This window comes from Bos indicus, chromosome 11, assembly GCF_029378745.1.
Source record: "Bos indicus isolate NIAB-ARS_2022 breed Sahiwal x Tharparkar chromosome 11, NIAB-ARS_B.indTharparkar_mat_pri_1.0, whole genome shotgun sequence".
Classification (NCBI taxonomy): domain Eukaryota; kingdom Metazoa; phylum Chordata; class Mammalia; order Artiodactyla; family Bovidae; genus Bos; species Bos indicus.
Genome location: NC_091770.1, coordinates 87,680,765 through 87,707,789, shown reverse-complemented (window position 1 = coordinate 87,707,789; position 27,025 = coordinate 87,680,765). Strand labels below are relative to the sequence as shown.

General features: G+C 46.9%; 3 protein-coding genes across 11 annotated transcripts in view; 2 read left to right on the top strand and 1 right to left on the bottom strand.

Moving 5' to 3' along the window:
• ASAP2 (ArfGAP with SH3 domain, ankyrin repeat and PH domain 2) overlaps positions 1 to 9,772 on the top strand; it is a 158,296-nt gene extending 148,524 nt beyond the window's left edge. For all 3 annotated transcript variants that reach the window (XM_070799154.1, XM_070799155.1, XM_070799156.1), the window contains 5 exons: positions 472 to 640; positions 4,977 to 5,026; positions 5,484 to 5,575; positions 5,932 to 6,054; positions 7,308 to 9,772. In XM_070799154.1, the coding sequence (XP_070655255.1) occupies positions 472 to 640; positions 4,977 to 5,026; positions 5,484 to 5,575; positions 5,932 to 6,054; positions 7,308 to 7,382 (509 nt within the window). In that variant the 3' untranslated portion in view covers positions 7,383 to 9,772. The remainder of the gene's footprint in view (positions 1 to 471; positions 641 to 4,976; positions 5,027 to 5,483; positions 5,576 to 5,931; positions 6,055 to 7,307) is intronic.
• ITGB1BP1 (integrin subunit beta 1 binding protein 1) lies at positions 6,779 to 25,463 on the bottom strand. Of its 6 annotated transcripts, XM_070799158.1 has the most exons (9): positions 25,323 to 25,462; positions 19,338 to 19,446; positions 18,262 to 18,365; positions 15,276 to 15,354; positions 13,827 to 13,963; positions 11,871 to 11,963; positions 11,286 to 11,435; positions 10,696 to 10,787; positions 6,779 to 10,429 (listed from the first exon to the last, which is right to left on the bottom strand). In XM_070799158.1, exons 3-8 carry the CDS (start codon positions 18,331 to 18,333, stop codon positions 10,716 to 10,718), a joined length of 603 nt encoding a protein of 200 aa, XP_070655259.1. In that variant the 5' UTR covers positions 18,334 to 18,365; positions 19,338 to 19,446; positions 25,323 to 25,462; the 3' UTR covers positions 6,779 to 10,429; positions 10,696 to 10,715. The 6 variants fall into 6 exon arrangements, with proteins under 6 accessions (XP_070655259.1, XP_070655263.1, XP_070655258.1 ...); XM_070799162.1 differs by lacking the exon at positions 11,286 to 11,435 and having other exon boundaries at positions 25,323 to 25,463; XM_070799157.1 differs by lacking the exon at positions 6,779 to 10,429 and having other exon boundaries at positions 10,527 to 10,787.
• Positions 25,464 to 25,559: 96 nt separating this feature from the next.
• The window catches only part of CPSF3 (cleavage and polyadenylation specific factor 3), a 33,471-nt gene continuing 32,005 nt past the window's right edge, over positions 25,560 to 27,025 (top strand). The window contains exon 1 of one of the 2 annotated variants that reach the window (XR_011569409.1): positions 25,560 to 25,763. Coding sequence is in view for 1 of the 2 variants with exons in the window: in XM_019970726.2 (XP_019826285.2) it covers positions 25,714 to 25,763 (50 nt within the window). In the remaining variant the exon portion in view is untranslated. The remainder of the gene's footprint in view (positions 25,764 to 27,025) is intronic. The other variant, XM_019970726.2, reaches the window with a different exon arrangement.

Sequence of the window (27,025 nt, the reverse complement as noted above, 5' to 3'; positions counted from 1 at the left end):
TCGCTGAAAGCCTTGGCTCCCTCATTCTCTGTTAAACGTAGAGAATATAACTTGCTGCCCTGTCCCGTTACAGACAGGAAGCCTTCACGGAGTTGGTCTTCACAGACTGACCCCAGACTGACCGGTGATACGGGTGGGCCCCAGGGCAGGACCCAGGCCAGGCCTCCTACGGCTGCTTCCCCAGGTTCCCTGGAGGATGGAGATGAAAGGTGGCTTTCCCAGGGGGTGGTTCTAGCTGAGAAAACATCTCCAGGCCCATGGAATCATTTTAATCCTCCCTTGAGACCTGGAAGGACTCTCCGCCAATACTGCTGTCTGAAAGTCTTCGGTGGAAGTGGGTGTTTTTCCCATGAAATAGTGGAAGGAGAAAAGGAAGCCTTTGTTGGAGGAGCCTCAGGTGGGGAGCCTAGGAATATGATGCCTGGAGGCTGACCCTCTGCGTGTGTGTCTCTTTCTTTTTCCTCTCTGCAGACCCCCTGGCTCCCACGCCGCCGCCTCCAGTGGCCAAAACGCCCAGTGTGATCGAAGCCTTGAGCCAACAGAGCAAGCCGGCCCAGTCCGGACTCCCGCCCAGCAAAGCCCCACCGCCCTTGCCGCCCCAGCCGCCCAGCCGCCTCCCCCAGAAGAGGCCTGCTCCCGGGTAACTGCTGCTCGTCTGCGTCCCCCTCGGGCCAGCCAGGTCACCATCCATGCTTCCTGCCTTCAGGGGGCTTCCCAGTGCACCTGCCCCACAACTTCACCTGCTGGGGTTTCTTTGAATGTTTGAAATCGTCCACGTTTCAAATCCTGCTGTGACCCCTGAGGTCAAGTGTTGCATGACTAATTCATTATGTTTCAGGGGTCTTCAAAATAATTTACCAAGAATATTTAAACTGCAAACATTTCATACCAATGTGTGTCTTATATCCACATGATGAATTTAGATTTCTGTTGAATACAGACACTGGGACTGGGGGAGTTAAAGTCCTCAAGACATAGGGCCTCTAGGTCTTACTTGTTCACTCATAGGATTATCTTGAATACATGGACTCTTTGCAGTGCAGGGCATATATTTTCAACAAACTAGGACATTTTCCCACATAAATATAATACAGCCAGCCAGATCAGGAAATTAACGTGGTTGTTATTGTTTAGTCGCTAAGTTGTGTCCGACTCTTTGCGACCCCATGGACTGTAACCTGCTAGGCTTCTCTGTCCATGGGATTCTCCAGGCAAGGATACTGGAGTGGGTAGCCATTTGCTTCTCCAGTGGATCTTCCTGACCCAAGGATCGAGCCCATGTCTCCTGCATTGGCAGGCAGATTCTTTATCACTGAGCCACCTGGGAAGCTCTTAACCTGGGAAGCTTCCACCTGGGAAGCTCTTAACCTTCCAAAATTCAGACTCCAGGTTTGCCATTTGTCTAAATAAATGTCCTTTACCACATTTATTGTAGTAAAGCTCATGGGATCCAGTTCATGGCTTTCAGTCTGGATCTTTATGGTAGAGAAGTGGTTCCTTTTAGTGGAATGATACTTAGAAGCCAAAATCTGGGTGCTCGGTGTCTTCATTGCCATTGGAGTGTCAGTGCTCCCAGGCAGGCCTTGTGAGTGATCAGAACTAGGGATACACATGTGTATCTTCATACATGTACATGGATGCTTGTATACATGTATAAACACATTTATTTCTGTTTCTTGTCTATATGGATGGAAATCCATGAGTTCACACACTCTCCAATTTCTCTGGTTCTGAGTAACAAACCACACAAAAATATATTGACTTAAGACACAACTGTCTTATGCTCACGAGTTTGGGTCAGCACAGGGGGAGTGGCTTGTGTTTGCTTGACAACATCTGGGCCTTTAGCCAAAAAGACTCGAGGGCTGGGGGTTGTTCAACAGAGATTCATCAGGGGAGGCCTCCCCAGTCCACACATATGGTTGGTGCTGGCTGTCAGCTGGGACTCCAGCTGGGGCTCTCGGCTGGAATACTTAGCATGTCCTGGCCCGTCTCACATCAGGGTGACTGGGCCCAAGAGCAAGTCCTGGAAACCAGCAGGACATCACATCTGCCTTCTGCTACTGCTCGGCACAGGCAGAGCCTGGACTCGGTCAGGGGAAGGTGGGGCACTGCAGTGGCCATGCAGTCCATTCTCAATGTTTTAAATGCTCCACAGGGTTCATTCTATATAGCTTTTTATTCCTTTCTGCATTTGTCACTCCCCTTTCTAATGGTAAAAAAGTCTGGCTCCCATGTTTACTTAACCCTTAGGAAACACATCTCCCATCTCCGCCTTCTCCTCTGTGCAGAAGCCTCCTCTCCCTGCTGGAATCTGGGACCCTCCTGGGTCTCCAGCTCCCCTGACAGGCCAGCCCCTGCCCCCAGCCAGGTGGATGCCTTCCTGTGTTCCCTCAGGCAAACCCCCCTCCGGCCCCCATCCATGGACACCTTGGGCTTTGACTCCCTGGGGTGAGGTGGTCTGTTTTCACCCCTGCTCCCAAGTAGGTGATGGAGCCTCTCAACATAGAAACTACATCCTGCATCTGAGAAATCTTCATTGATTGTTTTTTTTTTTTAATGACTTAGCATCTGTATTTTTCTGTTCTAAGTTATAGTCTAATTCTTACTATTTGGATATCAGATCCCCTTGGCCTTTCCTCTATGTGTATCACCTTTTCTCTTTATTAGAGTAAGCTGATTGCTCTAACAGCCAACCCCTGGACCATCTCAGTGGTTTAACGTAAGGAATTCACTTCTTGCTCCCACGAGGTTGAATGTCCCCATTCTTGCTTGTACAGCAAACCCAAGGGGGTGAGTCAGAGACTCAGACCCCTTCTACTTCTGACTCCACCATCTTTATCCCCTGGGCCGAGGGTTAATTCAAGATTGCCGGGAGAAATATCAATAACCTCAGATACGCAGATGACACCACACTTATGGCAGAAAGTGAAGAACTAAAGAGCCTCTTGATGAAAGTGAAAGAGGAGAGTGAAAAAGTTGGCTTAAAACTCAACATTCAGAAAACTAACATCATGGCATCTGGTCCCATCACTTCATGGCAAATAGATGGGGAAGCAATGGAAACAGTGGGAGACTTTATTTTGGGGGGCTCCAAAATCACTGCAGATGGTGACTTCAGCCTTGAAATTAAAAGATGCTTGTTCCTTGAAAGAAAAACTATGACCAACCTAGACAGCATATTAAAAAGCTGAGACATTACTTTGCCAACAAAGGTCCATCTAGTCAAAGCTATGGTTTTTCCAGTAGTCATGTATGGATATGAGAGTTGGACTATAAAGAAAGCTGAGCACTGAAGAATTGCTGCTTTTGAACTGTGGCATTGGAAGAGTCCCTTGGACTGCAAGGAAATCCAACCAGTCCATCCTAAAGGAAATCAGTCCTGAATATTCATTGGAAAGACTGATGCTGAAGCTGAAGCTCCAATACTTTGGTCACCTGATGTGAAGAACCAACTCATTTGAAAAGACCCTGATGCTGGAAAAGATTGAAGGCAAAAGGAGAAGGGGACGACAGAGGATGAGATGGTTGGATGGCATCACCGACATGATGGTCATGAATTTGAGCAAGCTCCATGAGTTGGTGATGGACAGGGAAGCCTGGCGTGCTGCAGTCCACGGGGTCACAAAGAGTCAGACATGGCTGAGCAACTGAACTGACTGAGGGTTAATTCTGCAGGAGGAGAAACAGGGAGGGCTGGCAAACCCCTGGGGCCGGAGTGATGCTCTCACTCAGGCCAGTCCCGTGGCCCCACCTAGAGGCAGGGGCTGGAAGTGCAGCTGCACTGCAGAGGGGCCAGTTCCCAGCCCCCTTCTGGTTCTCCATTCCGACCTTGTTTTCCTGCTTGCTTGCTTTTTGCAGTCAGCTTTCTGGGAGATTTTCTCAGCTTTTTGCCATCATATAATGTTCATGTTAATAGTATCCTAGTGGTTTCACAGACTCATTTTCTCTCATCTCTTCCACAATTCTTTCTGTTCTGACTTCTGTTATGTCATGGACGTTTCCCATAAGTGTGGTCTTCCCTGTTGCTAAGTTGCCCCTTCATATGCAGCATTAGAAGCTGGCAGACTGCACCCTGATGCACAGAGCTGCTGGCATGGGTCTTGCCGTAGAGCAGTCTCCCTGGGAGGCCCTGGTATTGGACACTGCGGGTTCCTTAGAGAACAGACTTCTAGTCTATTGCCCGAATGGAGCATGTTCTCTGGGAATTGAATGTAGAAGTAAAGATAAGCTTTCACTTGGCCCCTCGGTCCTGAGGGGAGCCGAGCCATGGTCAGTCTTGGGGGGTTACACCAGGGGTCACAGTACCGAGGACGACACGGGCCAGAGGGGCCCAGACAGTCCTGGCAGAGCCCCCAGGGCCTGCGGATTGATCCAGCCCCACCTGACACAGGAGGAGACCTGGGCCACGTGGGACAGGAACATGGGAGGCAGAGCTGATTCCGTGCCCAGCTTCCTGCCCAGACCCGGGGTGTTGGCTGCAGGCTCATGCAGGACAGGAGAGTCCCGGGAGGAGCCTAGTTTTGTAATCAGGAACCCTTGGGGTCTGGTGCTGTCCTCTGGGTCTCTCATTCTTTCTTTTTCCAAGAGCAAAAATTAACTTGGATTGGCAGTTGATAAAATTAGCTTGCCCGTTTTCAGTTTGAACACAGGTCCTGTAGAACAGGGAGTGAGGTAGGGCAGTCACATGCCTTTCGGGCTTCCTGTACCAGTGACTCTTGGCTGCCCAAGGGGTGCTTATGGTCAAAAACCTGCCTGCCGAGGCAGGAGATGTTAAGCAACGCGGGTTCGATCGCTGGGTCAGGAGGTTCCCCTGGAGAAGGGCATGGCAACCCACTCCAGTATTCTGGCCTGGAGAATCCCACGGACAGAGGAGTCTGGTGGGTTACAGTCTGTGGGGTCGCACAGAGTCGGACACGACTGAGCAACTCAGCATGCACGCGTGTGCCAGTGACACTATTTCCCATTCTTCGTAGGCCTGACAAGTCCAGCCCACTGATTAACAAAGGCCAGCCGAGAGGACCTGGTAATTATTTCACCCGAACTGGTCTGTGAGGGCAGAGTGGGGGATGTGTCCCGTCGTGGTCAGCTGTCTCCTGGCCCAGCTGTCCTGTCCAGGGCAGGGCAGCCACCCTGCCCCCGGCAGAGCCCCTGATGCCCCTGTTCCTGGGGCTGCCTGGTACCATACCCCACATTCCACTCCCCTTCTGTCACTGGGGGTGGGTGGGGGGCCCGGCAGAGGGTAGGGGGCCTGGTCAGTGGAGGAGGTTATAGCATCTGTCCCATGGTGACAGCTGCAGGCCAGCACTCTACAAAGGCCGCAGGGGAGTCACAGTTTCTTCGGCCTTCAGGGGACTTTCTGTCAATTACAAAAACCTCAGGAAACCTGCCTTGTGAACCTGACACAATGGCCTTTACGTTGTTTCTGTCTCGTGGTGATGGCTGAGGGGGCATATTGTGAAGTTTTCATTTTGGCCCTAAAGCAGTGGACCTCTCTGGAACAGAAGCTCTGGGTCCTCTGTCCAATGCCGTGGTCATGCAGCCCCCAGCGCCCATGCCCAGGAAGTCCCAGACGGTGAGTGGATGAGCCCCTTCTTTTCTGCCTCTCTGCCCTGGCAAGGAGTGTGCGGGTTATCCTCCAAGGGCTCAGATCTAAGCCAGAAACAGCCCGGAGCTCACAGCTCAGGGGCGGGCTCTAGGATCGACCCCTGTCTGCACACCAGGCACCAGGCTGCCACTCTCTTCCCTGGGCTGGCCTCCTCCGGGAAGTCCCCCTGCCACCAGCTGCACTGAGCCTCCCCAAGTTGCCCCGGGTTGGTATGCAGGCCTGCAGGCCCCAGGGACCTGTTGGAAGCAAGGCAGCCCGGTTCTCCCCTGAGCAGGTGTGTCTTCCCACACACTGAGCTCTGAGCCCCCTTCTCCTTGACGCAGACCAAGCTGAAGCCCAAGCGGGTCAAAGCCCTGTACAACTGCGTGGCCGACAACCCCGATGAGTTGACGTTCTCTGAGGGGGATGTGATCATCGTGGATGGCGAGGAGGACCAGGAGTGGTGGGTGAGTCTGGGCCTGAGGGGGTCTTTCCCCAGGTGAGGCTGCCCTGCCCTGAGCAGCTTCAGCTGTCCTTTCCGTTTCCCCCTACTTCTGAGGGGTTCCCCCTCGTGGGCGAGCCACGTGGGCTGCAATTTCCAGAGTGCACCTGAGCGTCTGCGAGGAGGCTGTGGCCTTGGGAGTCTCGGGCTGCTGCCTCCTCCGCAGTGCAGCGACAGATCAGTGCTTTTTAACCTTTAGATTCTGACCAGCAGTGGATGTGTGCTTAGTTAGTTGCTAAGTCGTGTCTGACTCTCTGCAACCCCATGGACTGAAGCCCGCCAGGCTCCTCTGTCCATGGGATTTCCCAGGCAAGAATACAGGAGTGGGTTGCCGTTTCCTTCTCCAGGGGGTCATCCGGACCTAGGGGTCACACCTGGGTCTCTTCCATCTCCTGCTTTGGCAGGCGGGGGTTCTTTTTCCGCTGAGCCACCAGGGAAACCTGAAGTCACAGCCAGCCTCTGAGCCTTCTTTAAATAGAAATATACGGCATGGTGTTCCCTGGTGGCCTAGTGGGTAGAACTTGGTGTTTTTCACTGTCGTGGCCCCTGGTTCAATCCCTGGTCAGGGAACTAACATCCTGCAAGTCGCATGGCATGGCCAAAAGATATATTTTTTAAAGTATCAAGTACGGAAATGCTGCCCGTAACTTCCAGGACTCCTCCACTCATAAAAAAAAAACACACACACATTTAAATTTTGGTGGTTTTCTTTTAGACTTTTACTTACCTACTTAATTTACATCGAGATCAGACTTGATATAGAACTTACATAATTTTCCCAGAGCAAAAGTGAATGATTTACTGAAGTCTCATAAATGCTTGCCTACATTTAAATAGGGCTCCCTCATGTTTGCCACTTTCTGTGACTTTGAAGCTCACAAACTTCTGACATTCAGTCCCTTCGTCTATTAAAAAAGCAAAAACACAGATGGGGTGGTGGTCAGATCCTGTCCTATGTGCCCCCCAAGACTGCCAGGACTGTGGTGGGGGCATCTTTGAGGGCACCGACTGCCCTTGAACAGGAGTTCCGAGTAGTAGGCAGGGACTGTTTGAAATGTGAGTGGAAGAAACAACAGTTCAGATGTTTTACCCAAGTAATTCTTTCCCAGAAGTTCTTCCAGACAGTCTTTTTTTTTCCCCCCTCCAAATGCTAAAATGCCCTTCAGAGTTTCCAGCATTTAGAATTTTTATAACTACCTAACCTTGTATTCATTTCAGATCGGCCACATTGACGGAGATCCCAGTCGCAAGGGAGCATTTCCTGTGTCTTTTGTGCACTTTATTGCTGACTGAATTGCTACTGAAGAAAAACACTTCTTTTAAAAGTCATGTCCTGTTTCATTTTTGGTACCAGTATTCTTGCCAGATAACCTGTTTCATGACTTGTAATGTACCCACTTTCTTTAATGCCACTGTTCTGCTTTATAAACTCAAAAGCCAATTTATATATATATATCAATGAATTGTTTTTATATTTTGTGTTTTTCATGAAACATTGCTATACTTTTATTAGGAAAAACTCAATTTCCTAAGAGGTGAACTGAATTTTTTTTTTTTTTTTCCGAAAAGTGATTTTAACTACATAATCAAGCCTGAATCTACAGCATTAGCTGAACCTCAAAATAGTTTTGAGTGTTGGGAAGAAATGTGTCCTGCTTTTCTTGGCCCATTTCTTTACTCGGTGACCTTTAGCACAGTTATTCTTTTTAGAAAGCCAGTAAACTTTTGCTTTCCAATTCTGCAGCTAACCTGCACTTTCTAGATAAAATGCTTCAGTTCACCTTTAAAGACTTTTTTTTTTAAAGATACCTTGAAAGTTTTCCTTTGGAATCCACCTGACATTTATTTAAAGCAACTTGGGATCCTACACGTAAGCGTCGTATTTTCCAGCACCTGGTGTGCGAGGTTGCAGCTGTCATTGTGTCCTGCATGAGTGTGTAAACTATTATGAACAAGCCTACCTAAGCCAACTAAAGATGGTTTGCTATGGCATACGTCAGCTCCAGATTGTATAAAACTGCATTTCCTGAATTCGGTTGAAAACTAAAGATGACGGATGGTGACACGGTTCTTAAAGCTAGTTTATGCGCTTTAGGTGTCCTGGGATTCGCTTTCTTGAGCCCCCTGGCTACAGCCAGAGTACCGTCACCAAGTCCTCGCTGTTTCCTGCCGAGTGTGCCGCTGCCTTCCCTCCTAGCTCGAGAGAACGTTTCCTCGATTTAGTGTCTTGTGTTTATAGAATATACCAACAGGAATGGTAGTTACACTGTCTTGCAATTTAATCTGTCCACTTGTTTGTAATCACGAACATATCAGAAATCTGTAGGTCCCAGGTAATAAAATAACCCCAGACATCTGGATTTCCTGTTGAAGTCCCATCATATCATTCTTAAACTTAAGCTACTGGGGGCAGGGGGTGGGGGTTAGGTTGTATACAATAAAATAAAAACTCATTAGGTTTAATGAACTTGACTATCATACCTCTTCTTAGTCATGGTGAGCGTAAGATTCAGAGTAGGTATGTTGAAAAATCTGGCGCTCTCTGAGAATAAATAGGCATGTGATGCCAACTTCGATTTTTACCAAAAGCGGTAAATTTAAGGATAGGCTTGGAAAGCAAGGCGACGATGCGGTTTCTGCATGTCATGATGGTACATTTGATTGAAGCAGCCTGTCTTTATTATGCAAGACTCTTGTTGAGTGTAGAGCTTTTTTTATTTCATTGTATTTTTTTTTTCATTGATATTATAAAGGAAGACAGAACAAACTGGAATGTTTTACCATGTTGTATGGCAATTGTGTTTTTGCCTTTCAAAGTTCTGGGTAAAAATGTGTTAGATCTGTAATTACAGTCTTTATTTCCTTTTTGTTTTTAAGCACTATGTCTGTTTTCATGAATTGTTCACTTGATTTTGAACCCTTCATCTAGTTACTTCTCTCACAGACTGAAGGACGTAATCAGCTGTTTTGCACAGTGCACTTCATGTGTCTATCTTAGCACAGCCCTCCCACATCTGTACCTTATGCTCAGTCAGCCTTTTGCCTACTTGGTGCCAGCTATGTAAGGAATTAAAGCTGATCCATATCAACAGTGGAACACCAGTCCCAAACTGATACATCAGGGTCACTGGTACACACATAAATACCTAGGAAATATTTTCCCCGTCTACAATTTGGTGGTGCTCTTGTGCAGTAATTAATATGACTCTTACCAGAAGAGAAATTATATTAACTTCCCTACTAATGATGTCCTTTCCTAGTTATTTGCTCTTTGCAAATTAAAAAAAAAAAAAGCAACTGAGAAAAAGGAAAACACTGTAGATAATCTATTTATATTTAAAGTTTACGTTTTGTGACCTCAGCTGCAGGATTCCGGCATTTGGCATGCCATCCTCCATCAGGTCTGACCTCTAGGGATGGCAACTCAGAAATCTGTCCACGGACTAATGGTTAGCGTGTGATCTGTGAAGGGTGGGAACCACGACTGCAGCCTGGATGCTATCTGAGATGTATGATATTCAATTCATTCACTCGATTATTTCCGTCTAGTTGCAGCGCAACTGTATATATTGTATAACCTAAATCAGTTATTTTCATTGTCCTAATTAGAGCATGTTTAATAAGTTTACTCTTCTTGTTAACTAGTCATCTGACTGGAAAAAAATAAAATACTTTTAAATGGACATGGTGTTTTTCATGTTTTTAATCTTTTGAGTGTTCAGTTTTTCATGTTTTTAATCTTTTGAGTTGCTTCAGTTGTGTCTGACTCTTTGCAAACCCATGGACTGTAGCGCACCAGGCTCCTCTGTCCATGGAATTTTCCAGGCAAGAACACTGGAGTCGGTTGCCATGCCCTCCTCAAGGGGATCTTCCCAACCCAGGGATCGAACTACCATGTCTCTTTCGTCTCCTTAATTGGCAGGCAAGTTCTTTACCACTAGCGCCACCTGGGAAGCCCCCTTTAGTCTTTAGTAAAGCACTGTATATATAAAGTCTTTTAAAAAAAATACACTAGTTTACTGAACATGAAATTCTTCACAGTGTATGACTTCTAACATGATCAGTAATCTTTGAGGGTTTTCAAAGATAATTACTGTGATTTATATTGTGGTTTGCTAACAGGTTATCCTGACAATACACCTTTTAAAGTTTCCCTTTTTGTGACTTGAGTTGACAGCATCACTGTTTCAAACCAACATGATTCGTGGGTCCCTGGCCCAGACCTCTGCCTGATTAGAGCTCTGAGCTGGTGAGACTGCATCGCCAGCCAGTGCTGCAGGACAGGTGACCTAGGTCTTCCTCAGAAAGTTCTCCATGCTCATTACTCATCGAGGGTGCTTCTGTAACACATAAAAGTCATTAGGCTTATTTGTGTCTAAAAGCAACAAAAGATGTTGCTCTTTTAGTTCCAGTAGGTAGGTAACTTCAATGAGCTAATTGGCTGTTAAATAAGACACATTTTACTAGAAAAACAAATGACTGGTATTTTATACACTTGCATTTTCTTCAGAAAATCCAGAGCAAAAGATCACTCATATTTCTGTAACAGTTCAAAACTGTAGACTGGAAACAAACTATTGAGAAAACAGCTGAACATGAAGCTTACTTCCTCCTTGACTGCAGAATTCAAGGTTTCTCAGAAGTCAATACAGAGTCGAAAGCAGTGGATAAAACTTTGCAGATTGCTTGTGCTTGTTCCTACATAAGTGAAGATACAGTAAAAGAAATAGTAAGTCTGTTCCCCAACTAGATCAGACCCTCCTAATACCTGTCCTAAACCTACAAACCGCCAGCGTGGGGACATCCAGGACACGGCCTGCCTGGGTCACCACTTCCTGGGGCCCTTTAGTAACTGCACGCAGTAACACAGGACCCGCGGCCATTGGGAGGGACCCTCACGAGTCAGGACTACGAGGTTCAAGAAAGTGGGGCTGCTGGTGGACGACACACCCCTTCTGCTCACCTGCTTTGCATTCCCTCAAGAGGCAGGAGTGCTGGTTCTGGGCTAACAGCTCACAGCCTGCAGTAGGCTGGTCCGCTGGCTGACCTGCTGTCTGATACATGCATTTCCCTTATGCCAGGTATCAGACAACGTGGCAGACAGCATCTCTCCTGCCTTTGAAAAACCTAAATAATATGGTTTCACCACTTGGTCTGATGAATGAGACTAGTAACCAAGGAGACTGAAAACCTTACCAGGCTGTTGCACTGGTAAACCCACAGGCTGTATTCTTGGTTGTTTGCATCTGTGGTCTTCAGAGCCAGTAAGCTCTTTCCTGCCCCGAGACCATCATCATAACACACCATCCGGATGATTAAATACAGAGCGTGCCGATGCAGAACGTCCTGCAGAGGTCAGGGGAAGAAGAACCGTGCTATTTCTTCACATGTCCACATTTTCCACTGCAGAATTTACCGTGAGGCTTTAAACAGAATGTATCCATCCATGGGTCTATCTGGCTGAACACAGTTTTTACAGGTTTTTCACCAAAAGGGACATTCCGGTGAGCTTGGTTAGGGGCCAATTTGCCTTTAGAATCATGCCTCCCTACGTAAGTTCTAAGAAAACTGAGACAATCTAAATCCACGGCCCTGTTTTCTACACCCAGCTGACAGCTGCTCTGAATTGGCGTGGGGTCCTAAGCTGAAAACGCATGATGGACCAGCCGTGGGTGTGGGGTGGGACAGGGGGTGGGGGTGGGCTTGGGCCCTGTGCTGTGATTCCTGGTCTGAACTCCCCAACACGTAAAACCCATTTTCCCCTTTAATTAAATTACTTACATACTGATCTGATGTAGATACTTTTATACCGTACTTGGAAACTCCCATAATAAATTCTTCCTCCAGAGGAACGAAGGGCAACTTTCCATCTTGCTTTAAAGTAAAAAATAAATTACATTTTAAAAAATCATGTTTCCTTCTTGATTCTGATTAGTCAATTTTAGCATCTGGCCATCGCAAACCCAAACCCTTTAAAGAATGTGGGGCACACAACAGCCCCGCCCTCTTCTCTCCAAAGAGGCAGAAGAAATACCCCCTCACCTTTTTTTTTTTTAAGTAAGATGTCCACAAATTTGACCAGAACTGAGATCCATGTGCTCCATGGTTCTTGTTTGTAAATTGACACTCCTCACAGATACCAGTGGGGCTTATATATTTACACTAGAAAAACATAAGGCTCCTTTTTCAAAGTTTACCGTAACGTCAGCACATTAAATAATAGGAAACATGCTGCAGGAACCACTCTCAAACAGTTTATATCCTACGCAGGTGATGATATGTCTGGTTATCCCAGTGTCCCAGGGCTTTGGGCGAATAAATACAGCTTGACAAATGGTTTTTCAGCTCTTGAAAACATCCATTAGTACTTTGAGCTCTTCAGAAACAAGGAAGACAGCAGATAATGCCTGATGGTTTTCCTAGCAGAATATCACATTTTATCTGCTTAGTGTGCCTGACTTGCCTTCTCTACAACAAATACGATACTGTCAGCCATCAGTAGATGTTCCACACGGTCGACATTTTTGTGGAACCGTTTGCCTGCACTGAAGAAATTACAGTCATGAGCTGTGTCCACCGACCTTAGTTCGAGTCCTCAGACGCAAGCACACCCTCATGCCTATCACCTCTCACACAGGGTAAAGCAACTCCAAGAACCCACAGCAATGCTACTGTCAGTCGTGAAGTTCTGACAAGCCCAGTTCTACAGTGCTGTGAGAGACTGAGCAGTCCGTCAGTGTGAAAATAATCCTCGTGTACTTTGTGGGGGGCGGGGGGAGCGCTATTAGCAAACTTTCAGGAGACTATTAGTTGTTGCTTGCACAATGCTGGAATGACTTTATAGATTCCAAAGTAAAATGCTGGGATAATCGTGTTAGTTGCCTGGTCAACGGCAGATGAGACTGGCTGATTTCCCCTCAGAGAGAGGAGACTTCCTTCAGGAGGACACGAACGGCATATGAACCGAGCTCACCTCCGTGCGTTAAGAGACCACATGATCTTAAGAGTGACTGACATGCTACAAATTTGGTAAGGGAACCTTCCCATTGCAGTAACATCCCTTTGTTCATGAACACAAAGATGGCAGTTCCATCTTCTAGAGACTCGGGGAGCAACTGACTGTGGCCAGAGTCAGGCTTCCAGCTCATCCACTCCCTTCACTGCTAAGAGTACCGACCTCACAATACTTGATGCACAAACCTGACACTTTTGTCTTCATTTTCACTCTGAATTTTCTTTCGTGATGAATTTATTCTTTTATTTTCTCGGCCTGGATATATTTTCAAAACCCACCTCACCTCAATCCTTGCTGGAGACAGGGTATGAATAGAGAGAGATGGGAGTTCAACACCATGAATGAGATTGCTCATTCAAATAACTGAAAACAGTTCCATGGAGACACAGTTAAGAGTTGCCAGAGTGCTCTAAAGCTAAGCCTGTGGTGTGCACTCGCTCACTGCGCTCAGCTCCCCGTTTAAACAAAGAGACGTCCTCAGTCGGCCCCAGAAAGAGTAAAAATCCACTGTTTGAAGGGAGGAACTAAGTCCCTGTGTTCCTCCATGACTCGGTCCCCAGGTCCCTCCTCTGACCACCGCGCTCAGTGACATCTTAACAGTGATAAAAGCGTGGCTTCAGGAGAAGCAGTGAAGAGACTGGAAGAGTGGCATCTGTCTCCAAAGCCACGAATTCACCCCAAAATCTGAGAAAAAAAAATTCTTTTTTTTTTTTTTTTTTTACCTGAGCAACATCTATATAATTTATCAGGTCCAGTGGCCCCTCAAGACTTTTCCCCTCTGAGAGTTTCAGTTTCTCAATGGCACCAACATACTTTATTCGAAATTCTGCACAGGTGTCTGAATTGTTGTTGCTTTGTCCTAAAGGTGAAGGAAAAATCGTTTAAGAGTAAGACTTCAAAAGAAACAGCTGCGTTACAGGGTATCTTTAACCCCTCCCCACACAAGAAATCGACTGTATCATTAGAACTAAAACTTTAATAAAAATTAAGAATTTTTAAATGCAAACTTTTTGATGTAATGGGAAAGAACTTGAATTTTCACTAACCTTTCCCTCAGTGACTCACAATGTACTAAATGTATAAAATCTCAGTAGGAATAAATTAAGTATTAATAGCCTTCACTTCATCAAAAAGAAAAACTAAAATGTCAACTTGACAATGATTGAGCACCTCTATAATGCATATGACATTTGATTATTTTTTTGGTTTCTTCTCCCACTTTCCCGGAACTTTAACTTTCTTTCCTGATTCAGGAAACCTGATCTACCTTTCCCATTCAGCCAGAAAAGACCAGGCTTTCTTTCCCCCAGTGTAGATGAAGTAATGCCAGACAGGACCAGATGGTAAGAGGTGAAGAACTCCATGTGCCATAAAGTCCAGCCAGTACAAGGTACCACAAAGGATTTACAACATCTGACATAGTAAGGGAATACCTGGTCATTCTTAGATCATGTTTATGTAACACAAAGATGCCCACATTTTTAATATTTCAAAGCACCTGGATAAAGACAATAGACCTTATGCTACTATATCCCCTTTTACACCTCTCCTGCTCTCACCACCTTGCATGGACTGAGTTGTCTGTGATCCCCAAAGAAGAAGGATTTTGTGTAACAAAATGAATGTAGTAGGTTTCCAATTAGACACCAGCTAACAGGTGGGTCAGAAGCCACCTTTTGATTTCTAGAGAGCTGTCTTTCAGGAGGCTGCATAAATGTTTCCAAGGGCCAGTGACAGACCCCTGCTTATAACCGTGTGCTCCTGATGTTAACGAGCTGGTACATCTCTGGGAACAAGGCTCCTTAGTCTTTTTAATCAGCAGGACATTGTTCTATCCCCCGCAAACAATGTAACTCCAAAATAACTCACCCTCCACCAGCCCACTTCTTAACAAAGCTATTCTAATACTTCTAAACTGTCACTACCAAGTAGCCACACATAATTTCGCTCCACAACCATTACGAGCAGTTTGCTCCCATGGCTTTCACTACCCATTCCTCACCCCAACCCTCCTTCCACCAGATCCTGGGCCATTTCTGAACTCTTATCAAAAATGACAGAGCGGAGAAAGAAAACCCCAAATACTCAAGAACTCCTCGTCCACTCTGGTAAAACCATGTGAACCTCAGTTAAAAGCCCGAGATGATGAACGACCCCACCTCCGTCCATACCTGAGCTCTTGGTGGAGTCGGTGTCGAGGCTTGCCACCGTGCTGGACCGTGAGAGCCCCCCAAGGCTGGAGTCTACAGACTGAGAAATAACAATCAAACACACACACACACACGTTTTAAACATAATCAGAAGCACTATCTTCTTTCAAGTTTTTTACCAAACATTCAAATGACTTATTTACTATTACTGAATTAACACATATAAAATCAGGTCAGTTATTCATGCAGATTGACTGCGACAGAGTCTTTTGAAGACAAATTCCATAGCAGACTTCAAAAAAAAAAAACAACCCATAATCCCAACTGCTCTTCCCATAACACAATAAGTCTGGGATCAACACTTTCAGTTTAAATTAAAGCCATTACCTCTATAGCCTTATAAGATAGTTGATATATACATCATATTGAGACTTGAAATTTCACATCACATGTGAAAATCTATACTTCACTTTCACATTATTTCCACAGAACCCAAGAAGAACTCTGTGCAGAATGCAGGCAGGGAGTGTTCTCCTGTTTAGTAAATGAGTAGAGAGATGCAGAACGGTGAAGTGATTTACCCAAGGTTACGTCTAGTCACCCCAGATCTCAACCCCACGTCTCCTGACCCTCACCCCGGTATCGCAATGCCTCCAACTACTACCTGGCCCCAGCAGGTAAACACAGGTGGAGCGGCAGACCAGAGCATAACTGTGATGTAAATCTGTGATGTGAATTACAAAGAAAAACCAGTGAAACTGTTCAGCAAAATTCAGAGAATCATACGTGTCAGTGTAGTTTGTTCTACAGAATCATACTCTCAGTGTGCTTAATTTTTTAGAAATAAGTAAAAACCTTTGATTAAAAAAAAAATCACTTTTTGGGAATTCCCTGGTTGTCCAGGGGTTAGGACTCAGCACTTTTACTGCCGGGGCCAAGAGTTGATCCCTGGTTGGGGAACTAAGATCCCACAAGCTGCACGGCTTGGCCAAAAAAAAAAAAAAATCACTTTTTTATGCTTCAAATCAAAATTACATTTTAAAAATACAGTCAAATTTTCATGTTTAAGAAGTGAATCAAGATGAATGTAAAAATGTATCAAGTCTTCAATTTTATTTCTTCCCTTTCTTAATAATTGCATTTCTGGGAATCTCAAACAAGAGCAGAGCTATATGCATAGACAGGGTCATCATCACGTTGGGCTTCCCTGGTGGCTCAGATAGTAAAGAATCCTCCCACAATGCGGGAGACCTGGGTTCGATCCCTGGGTTGGGAAGATCCCCTGGAGAAGGGAAAGGCTACCCCCTCCAGTATTCTGGCCTGGAGAATTCCATGGACTGTATAGTCCATGGGGTCGTAGAGTTGGACACGACTGAGTGACTTTCATTTTCAAACAAGAGCAGAGCTGTATGCACAGAGAGGGTCATCATCACGTTTGTGTGGTTCTGACAACCTGGAAAAAACCTGAATATTCAAAGAGTGAAGGAAGGGGACCTGGAATTAAGATGCTGTTACAGAGTCAGGCTGCCTTCTGGGAAGGGAGTAACAGAGCGAGCTTTTGTGCTTCCAGTTACCCCCATACGCAGGAGAAGGCCAGAACCTAGCGACCCCCTGAGCAAGGAGGAAGGGAAGGGAGAAACTGGCCTATTTCCCCTGGTTCTGAATGCAAGAGCAGAAGCTTACTTCATCCTAGAGCACACGTCTAACTGTCACAAGCCTGCATAGAAGCCACACGAGACTCCCCGTCACTTGGGGGTAAGACCTCACTCAGGAGCATGGGTCTTTCTGCATCCCCCCAGCACCCCCAACCCTGCCAGGGTGGCAGGTCCTTGAATCAGCACACAAGCTCTGGTCCGACTCGGCCAGCAGCAGGTCCGTGCGTCTCCCCTTCTCCATTGTCAGAACTAGAAAACAGGAAACTGGGCCCAGTTCAAGCCTACGGGCCTCATGCTGAGGTAACAGCCAGGCGATTCTCTACGAGCTTCAGGAATTTAGATGCCTTAAAGAAAATCATAGTCGTCCCATTCCCAGACTGCACAGGTCTCCAAAAATGTCAGGTTTCCATGGTTTCGGCTACACGTTGAAAGCTCAGCCCTCCCGCCTGATGGAAATTCCTGCAGGGCAGTGGTGTCAGTGGTGTCGTGTTCTTCCCTGAGTGTGGCTATCCTCACCCAGGGCGCTGCCCCCAGGCCGGCAAGAAGCACCCCCTGGAGGTTCTAGGCCTTGGGCTCCTCTCCTGCCACCTGCCTCGCCCAGTCCAGGTTCTGGGCACAGACACCTTTCACAATTGGGAGCTCACAAAGGTGAAGAATGATTTTAAAAAGGCTTTCTAGTCCTGGGGGCTTCCCTGGTGGCTCAGACGGTAAAGCATCTACCTGCAATGCAGGAGACCCAGGTTCGATCCCTGTGTCGGAAAGATCCCCTGGAGAAGGAAATGGCAACCCACTCCAGTATTCTTGCCTAGAGAATTCCCTGGATGGAGAAGCCTGACAGGCTACAGTCCATGGGGCTGCAAAGAGTCGGATACAACTGAGCGACTTCAGTTTCAGTTTTCTAGTCCTAGTCCAGTGGGCCAGGACTCGGGACTCTGAGGGCCCTGAACACTCAAATCAGCACATTTGCCTCACTCTCCAACTCACTCCCTGTGGTGGACACAGAATTATAATGACACACACACAAGTCAAGCCCTAAAATCCAAGACATCCAGTTCCTTGACCGCCTGTCAATTTCCTTGACTGCCTGTCAATTTCCTTGACCAGTGTTTCAATGAGACCTCTCACAGGTCCCAATTCATCTACATTAGTGGATTTAAGGACTTCAGAAAAATCTACCAAAGCAAAATAAAATTAAATCAAATGCAGGATGTATCTTGTGCAAAAAAAAGAATGTAAAAACCTCCAGTTTGAAGAATATCAGCAGGTCTGCCACACTTAGTACCTTTCATGCAGCATCACTCAGAAGAAACAGTTCTCACTGTTATGACCGAAGTCTCCGCTCCACCACCTACCTTGCTCTTGGTACTGATTTCACTGCTCTGGGAACTGCTACTGCTGTGGCGCTTTTTGCCTTTCCGAAACATCTTCCACCATAGCTTGATCTGCAGGCGCTCCTCTGGAAAAGCAAGCTTTATTTAGATATATGGAGAGAAGCAACTTTAAATCCCTTTACAACATAGTAGGAATAAAATTAAATAATAATCATCAATTCCTCCCAGTTCCCTGGTATACTTCTTTTCCTTAAAAAATAAATATTCCCTGCCAACCCACAAAATTTGGATACTATTTCATTCTTATACTTTTCTTGAATAACCAAGTTTTAACCCAGTGAACCTGAAAGGTAGGAACCTTTTTGTCGTCTCTAGAAGTATGAAAAGCACCAATCTGAGGTACCAGACACCTGTCAAATAGTCTCAAAATAGTCAAGTGCCTGCCTTCTCTTTAATCAAGCCTAGACGTTAGTAAAATATGTGACATATTAGTTTATCAACCAAGATTCTGAGATCAGTTACCGTCTCCACTTGCTGTTCTGTAAACAGCAGGGCCAAGAACTGAAAGCACTGACGCCTCTGGGGTTTGGTGCATTTTTCTTAAAGTCGCAAACTATGTTTAGGGAAAGGCAGACATGACAATAATGTCAGGTGCTACCTCTCGCCTCATTCCAGTAAGGCCAGGAAGGTGACCTTAAATATTCCAGAGTCAGCCTTATGTAGATCTTTAATGAACTCTTTCTCCTTACCCACTTCATAGGAGCAAGCATATTATACTTGAACAATGATGAACTGGCCAGAGAAATGTTTCATAGTTCAAGTGCTTTCACACTCTTACTTAATCCTCACAGCATCTGGAGACACCCGGAGTCTGCTCCAAGTGTTCTGTGCGGGTCTGTCTGTGCGGGTCTGTCTGCGTCCTGTATCCCGCTGGGCTCTGCCCCCAACCCCCACAGGGGTTTACAGAAGGGAGGTTAGAATCCACGTTTCACAGATGAGGGAACTGTGACCCATCTTTCAGGAGAATGTATGAATTCGAGAAACTAACAATTGTTTACTAAAGACTGATTCTACAGAGGGAAAGGGGGTCTGCTTACTGCAGAATCGAATGCTATTCTACCGTCTTCAAAGGTTCCAGAGAGCGGTCTGCAAAGATAGCTTCCTTTCACTCTGACATGGTCAGGTCTTGACAGAAAAACAAGATACCTGATGAAGGAAAAGAATGAGTAAATCAGTGAATGTCCCTCTCCAATGAACAGTTTCTCCCAGTGAAACTGGAGATACTCCCCCCCCCAACCCCCCCACCAAGTCCATTCACAAGCATCTGACCTTTGACTTGACTCCTGAGCCCAAGCATTTTGATCAGCCCCATCATCCAATTTATTTCTATTATTTTTGCTTCATTTGTGGAGTAGCAAGAACACCCAACTCATTCATTCATTCTTTCTTTCCTCAGTGGCCAGCGAGCCCCTATCAGGTGCTTGGACTACACCAATGAATAAGACAGATAAAGTCTCTGACCTCAGGGAGCTTATTTTTTATTTATTTTTAATTACTTTTATTTTTTTCGGTGTGGGACCTTAGTTCCCCCACCAGGAATCAAACCCATGCCCCCTGCACTGGAAGCATGGAGCCCTAACCCCTGGACCACCGGGGAAGTCCAGGGGGCTCATTTTTACAGGGAGCAGCCAGACCAACATGAAAACCAAGTATCAAACACGTTATTTGGAAATAATAATTGCTCTAAGGGGAACTAAAGCAAGTTAAGGAGATAGTGATCAAAGGAAGGGGTGACTCTGTGAGATAGAAAAAAAGACGTTCTGAGGAGGTGACAGCTAAGACCTGAGAGAAGTAGGAGCAGACATGATGTGGAGAAGCAGCACCGTGAGTGGAGCACACAGCAAGTGCAGAGGTCCTGAGGGACGCCAGCCGACGCGAGGGCCAGTGAGACGCCAGGACGACTAGCAACAGGAGGCGGAGGGACAGGGACAGGCGAGGCAGAGCCACAGAGCACCTTGCAGGCCACAGCAGAAGCTGGGGTTTTATTCTGGCTTTCACAGGAAGTCTCTGGAAGGTTTCAAAGAGCAGTCAGGTGGTACGATCAAATTTCTGTTTTAGAAAGATGACTGGCTGCTGGGTAGGGAACTAGCTACAGAGCGTAAAAGTAAAAAGAGGGAGACTACTGAGAAAGCTTTGGTGGGTGACTTGTTGGATAACTCTGTTGCCGACGAGAGCTTCGCCATTGCGGGATACTTTTCCGTTAGAGAAGGCAAGAGAGCCTTATTCCAAGGTATGCCCAAAACTGGATAACCCTAGCAGCACAAAGTACCATAATCTTTCAAGTCTATATATATATATATATATATATATATAAATTTTAATGATTTTTTAAAAATTTGATAGTATTGTTATAGATTCCCAAAGCATCTATTCAAACCCCTAGAATACTAGAATGATTTGAAAGTCACTACATTATAAGGCCTTGGCAACTCCTTAAGACTTTCTTTTTTCATCATTAGTCTAGGAGCTGTAGGGGAAAAGCACTTATGAAAGCCTTTGATATCTGCCACTATTTTGATGCATGTTCTTAATTAAGCAAATCATTCTCATCTCTGAATTATTCATGCATAAAGATGAGGCCAAAGATACTGCTACTTGGATGTTGCACAGACTCATCAAAGGCAGAAATGCCTAAAGCAGAAGCCATCTTCCCCTCCACACCTGCTCCTCTCCTCTCCCTTTCAGTAAATTACATTATTTCTAGTATAAAGTGGGAAACCACCAACCCCTCACTGTTCTCCAGCCCCACATCCAGTTAAACCCAAGATGCAGTGATTCTACCATCTGTAGATTATACCATTCATGAATCAAACAGGGCCTGCATTGTTCTAGACTATGGTTACATAGAAATACTTTTTCATTATCTGAAGAAAGTGATAGATCCCTAACCTATAAAAAAATGCACAAAGTGTGGAATGCAATTTCAGGAATTCACCAGCCTCCAGGAGACATTTCAAGGGAGAGGGACCCTGTCCTGAGACAGGTTGGGTCCTGGGACCCTTTGCTGCAATGCCTGCATCTGGACAAATGCCTCCTTGAGCAACAAAATATGAAGAAACTATATGGAACTAAAAATAACCATGTGCGTGCATGCACAAATATCTTGGAGGAAAAGCTATGACAAACCTAGACAGCAAATTAAAGAGCAGAGACATGGCTTTGCAGACAAAGGTCCATATAGTCAAAGCTATGATTTTTCCAGTAGTCACGTATAGATGTGCCAGTTGGATCATAAAGAACGCTGAGTGCTGAAGAATTGATGCTTTTGAATTGTGGTGCTGGAGAAGACTCTTGAGAATCTCCTGGACAGCAAAGAAATCAAACCAGTCAATTCTAAAGGGAATCAAACCTGAATATTCACTGGAAAGACTGATGTTGAAGCACCAATACTTTGGTAAAAGAGCTGACTCATTGGAAAAGACTGATACTAGGAAAGATTGAAAGCAAAAGGAAAAGGGGGCAGCAGAGGATGAAGACAGTAAGATAGCATCACTGACTCAACAGACATGAATCTGAGCAAACTCTGAGAGATAATGGGAGGATGGGAAGCCTAGCGTGCTACAGTCCATGGGGTCACAAAGAGTAGAACACAACTTAGCAACTCAATAACAACAATACACGTGCAATTGGGGCAAATTCTGGACAGGCACAAAAAGACCAAAAACCCAACTACCACTTCTGAAGACCAAAAACAGGGTACTGCACATGCCTCCTGCACTCACCACCAAGTTCAGTTCAGTTCAGTTGATCAGACGTGTCCAACTCTTTGCGACCCCATGAATCGCAGCACATCAGGCTTTCCTGTCCATCTCCAACTCCCAGAGCTTACTCAAACTCATGTCCATCGAGTTGGTGATGCCATCCAACCATCTCATTCTCTGCGTCCCTTTCTCCTCCTGCCTGAAATCTTTCCCAGCATCAGGGTCTTTTCAAGTAAGTCAGTTCTTCGCATCAGGTGGCCAAAGTATTAGAGGTTCAACTTCAAAATCAGTCCTTCCAAGGAGCAAGTGTCTTTTAATTTCATGGCTGCAGTCACTGTCTGCAGTGATTCTGGAGCCCAAGCAGAGAAAGTCTCACTGTTTCCATTGTTTCCCCATCTACTGGCCATGAAGTGATGAGGCTGGATGCCATGATCTTTGTTTTTTGAATGCTGAGTTTTAAGCCAGCTTTTTCACTTCTCCTCTTTCATTTTCATCAAGAGGCATTTAAGTTCCTCTTCACTTTCTGCCATAAGGATGGTGTCATCTGCGTATCTGAAGTTACTGAAATTTCTCCTTACAATCTTGATTCCAGCTTGTGCTTCATCTAGCCCGGCATCTCACATGATGCACTCTGCATAGAAGTTAAATAAGCAAGGTGACAATAAGCAAGGAGTACCTTGAGGTACTCCTTTCCCGATTGGAACCAGTCTGTTGTTCCATGTCTGGTTCTAACTGTTGCTTCTTGACCTGCATACAGATTTATCAGGAAGCAGATAAGGCAGTCTGGTATTCCCATCTCTTTAAGAATTTTCCACAGTTTGTTGTGATCCACAGTCAAAGGCTCTGTAGTAGTTAATAAAGCAGATGTTTTTCTGGAACTCTCTTGCTTTTTTGATGATGCCAACGGAAGTTGGCAATTTGACCACCACCAAAGGGGTGGGAAAACCACCTAAAGCCACTCCTCCTGCCTGACCCCTAAACACACCCCTACCCTCTGGCCAAGCTTTGCTTGAATTTCTTGACTGGACTCTTATCAATTTCTATTGATTAGGGAAGGCTAAGACCACTGGTTGGTATCAGTCCTAGCTGGACTTCTTGCCATTTCAAATCTATCACCAAGCTCCAGCTAAAATGATTTATTTAAAACTCTAGTCAGAAGCCATGTAACCAACTTAAAATCTTTCACTGGCTCCGCAAAGTTAAAGCCTGAAGTCAAGGCTCTTTGCCAGGACAAGCACAGTTGGTCCTGCCTGACCTAGTTCACATCGACCTCTCCAGTCTCATCTTCCACAATCAACTTCACACTCACCTAATATGTAAAGAATGCACAGCTGCTTGAGGTTCTCAGCATGCATTATGCTCCCTGTTTCCACACTTTGCTCCTGCTGTTCCCTCTGCCTACAATACTCTTCCACCTTCTACTTGATTTGCTAACTTCGGTCACTGTCAAGACTCAGTTCAAACTTCTTCTAGAAAGCCTCCAAGTTGGGCTAAGGGATGGTTCTCCACATCTTGATCTTAGCATGAGTCGGCTACTGACCACTTGTAACTATCTCAGAACTGTGAGTGCATCAAAGACCAAGGCTAGGTCATCTCTGTATACCCGATGCCTGGCACAGCCTGACAGAGGCCATGCTAGCCAACTAGAGAACTTTCTTATGAGATAATACCCAGATGACAACTTCCACATACTGAATACCTACAATTTGCTGCCCAGTGCTCACTGCCATATACATACATACATAGAGGTATCTACATGTATATGTATGTGTGTGTGTGTGTGTGTGTGTTACCCTGGTGGCTCAACAGTAAAGAATCCTCCTACCAATGCAGGAGCCCGGGGATCGATCCCTGGGTGGGGAAGATCCCCTGGAGAAAGCAATGGCAACCCACTCCAGTATTCTTACCTGGGAAATCCCATGGACAGAGGAGCCTGGAGGGCTAACAGTCCATGCTCAGTAGCTCAGTCGTGTCCAGCTCTTTGTGATCCCAAGGACTGTAGCCCGCCTGGTGCCTCCATCCATGGGATTCTCCAGGCAAGAATACTGGAGTGGGTTGCCATTACTTTCTCCAGGGGATCTTCCCGCCCCAGGGATCTAACTGCTGTCTCTTACATCTCATGCATTGGCAGGCAGGTTCTTTATCACCAACACCACCTGGGAAGCCCAAAGTCCATGGAGTCACAGCAGAGTCAGACACTACCGAGCGACAAAAAATGCCATATATATATGTCCTTATGCTGTATATACAGTACCTCTGACCCTCTCTACTTACCAGCAAGGTTGCAATATTACAGCCCCTTTCAAATGAGGCAGCCAAAGCTCTAAGTTTATTAAGCAGCTTGCCCAAGGCCACAAGGCTAATAATCAGTTTGGTTCAATCACTTAGTCGTGTCTGACTCTATGACCCCATGGACTGCAATACACCAGGTCTCCCTGTCCATCACCAACTTCCCGGAGCTTACTCAAACTCATGTCCATTGAGTCAGTGATGCCATCCAACCATCTCATCCTCAGTCGTCACCTTCTCCTCTCGCCTTCAATCTTTCCCAGCATCAGGGTCTTTTCCAATAGGTCAGTTCTTCACATCGCCAAAGTATTGGAGTTTCAGCTTCAACATCAGTCCTTCCAATTAATATTCAGTGCTGATTTCCTTTAGGATTGACTGGTTGGATCTCCTTGTAGTCCAAGGGACACTCAAGTCTTCTCCACAGTTCAAAAGCATCAATTCTTCCGCGCTCAGCTTTCTTTGTGATCCAACTCTCACATGATTAAGGCCAAATCTGGAGCCTCGGTAGAGCTGCCGCCAAAGCTCCTCGCAGACTCCACCCAGCTCCCCAGGTATTCGTCGCCGTCGTGACCGCCTGCCACGTGCTGGTGCGCTGCACAACAGACAGACACAGCCCCGGCCCCGCGCTGCGGGGAAAACCCCAGCGAGCGGAGAAACCGACAAGATCCCGCACAAAAAAAGGCGGCCGCTCTTCGTCGCCCTGAGCTCAGATCATGGCCGGGCGCGGGGAACAGCCCCGCGGGTGTTCGCACCCCATCGCCTTCCGACAGGCCAGGCCAGACGCCACACCCGTAGTCACCGGGGCCGCAGTCCCAGGACCCTGCCTCTACCCGCAGGCCCAGGCCCGCTGCGCGGCTCCCGCCGTCCGCCTGGCGCTGCCCCCGGGACCCGGGGCCCGTGGAAGGCGGGTCCCTGCGGAGACGGCGGCACCACCCATCCGCCCCGCGGCGCTGGCGTCCCCGCCGGCGCCACCCTCGGGGCCCTCGTCCCTGACCACGCTCGGCCCGAGCGCGGCGACGGCCGGGCTCTCACCTCAGCGTGGTCTGCGCTCAGGCGTCAGACACCCACCGCCGGGGCAGCCGGAGGAGCCGCGGCGGCCCCTACGCTCCTAATTCCAGCGCCAGCTCTTCCGGGCCCCCGAGCCCCGCCCACCAGGCCCCGCCCCCGAAGCCTCGCGCAGGCGCAGTCCGGACCCCGCCCCAGGTCCCCGGAAGCCTGGGCTGGGAGGAGCCCTGCGAGTTGGGCTCTACGACCGGAAGTCGAAGGGAGGAACCTAGTGTCGCGGGCGCCTAGATGCCGGAAGTTGTGCTCTCGTGGGATGGAGCGGGGGTGGTTCTTCCTTCTTAGGGTCTCTGTGTCTTTTCTTCTTGTTTAGAAAGACTCCTGCGGCCTGTTGTTCCTCATTCCCGTTTGGACTTCTGAGATGTCCGCGATTCCTGCAGAGGAGAGTGACCAGCTGCTGATCCGACCCCTGTAAGGGACCTGAGAGGGACTGAAGCCGTGACTGTGAGGCGAGGAGGGGAACCCGATGGTTGGCCTCAGTCGCCCCCCGCCCCAGGGCCGGTTGCCTCGGCAGCCAGCTCCTGGCCTGAGCCAGGCCTCTGCGCTGCAGCGGTTTGAGAAACTGTGAATCGGAAGGGGCCTGCTAACTTGAATAGGATTTTGCTTTTTCTTCAGTCTCAAGGGAGGATAGGATGTCGCGTTTGGGGGCGAGGGCCTATGGTGGGACCGCAGGGCGCTTTCGTATACGCCCAAGAGGGGCGACTCGTGAGGGAACCAGGGATGCTGAGGATGGCAGGGTCAGATGATAACCTGGATAAGGCTGTGACAGCGCGAGGAAGAACTAAACTTGTGCCTTGTTAACCTCCAGGACTCATATTTGCTAAAATGTGAAAGGGGAAATACATTAGGGAACTTGTGAGTTCATTCAGAGCTTACACTCTCCAGGACTAGGGAAGGTAGAAAGTGGGAGACGTGAAAAGGCAGAAATGTTAGGACAATATCTCAGTCGCTGATTGACCGTGAGAGGCCTTGTCTTTCACTGGAAATGGCCTTCTGTCAGAGAAGCACCTTATGGACCTGGAATGCTGCTTAGAGAAATGAGAACTTGCCTAACTGCGCAGTTTGAATCCGCAAACACGTTTATTGTTAGACATGAGTTAGCACCAAATGAACACGTACATTTTTCCAAAGGTAGAAAGTATCTCCTTCACTTGTTCATTCAGTAACTCCCTGAGCACCTACTGGGGATGGAACACAAGTTTGCCCGCCGCTCGCTTCGCACCTGTCATCTCTTCTTGTGTTCAGCAAACTCTGAGCTAGTGTCAAGCAGCACACTAGGCACTTGGGATACAAATAAGACAGGGCTGAGTTAACTGAATTCACCCTTTTGATGGGAACTGCAGTGCCAAATGAAAAGTGCTGGAGAGAGAGTTTGGAATAATAGCAGCCAATTGCTTTGGCGTCAGACCTGAAATCCAGTCCATACTCCAGCGATTACTAGGACAACAGCCTCACTGAACCCACTTCCTCCTGTGGAAATAGTCGAGCAGCACTTAACTGTCCAGAGCAGAGCTCCTTGTAGGTGCTCAGTGAATTGTGACTACTGTAAGAGGACACATAGGCATTGCAGTAAGGCCCTGAGAGCATGCAGAGTGGATTTCTGGTGAGAAGACAGTGCCATCCTGCGTCCTGGAAATTAGGACACTGAACTGAGTCCTAGAGATTGACTACAA

Coding starts and splice junctions, on each gene's coding strand:
- ITGB1BP1 (XM_070799158.1), bottom strand. CDS start 18,333: ATGTTTCGGAAAGGCAAAAAGCGCCACAGCAGTAGCAGTTCCCAGAGC. Junction 11,964..13,826: donor ATTATATAGATGTTGCTCAG/GTAAAAAAAAAA, acceptor TTTACTTTAAAG/CAAGATGGAAAGTTGCCCTT. Junction 11,436..11,870: donor TATCTACATCAGATCAGTAT/GTAAGTAATTTA, acceptor TGACCTCTGCAG/GACGTTCTGCATCGGCACGC.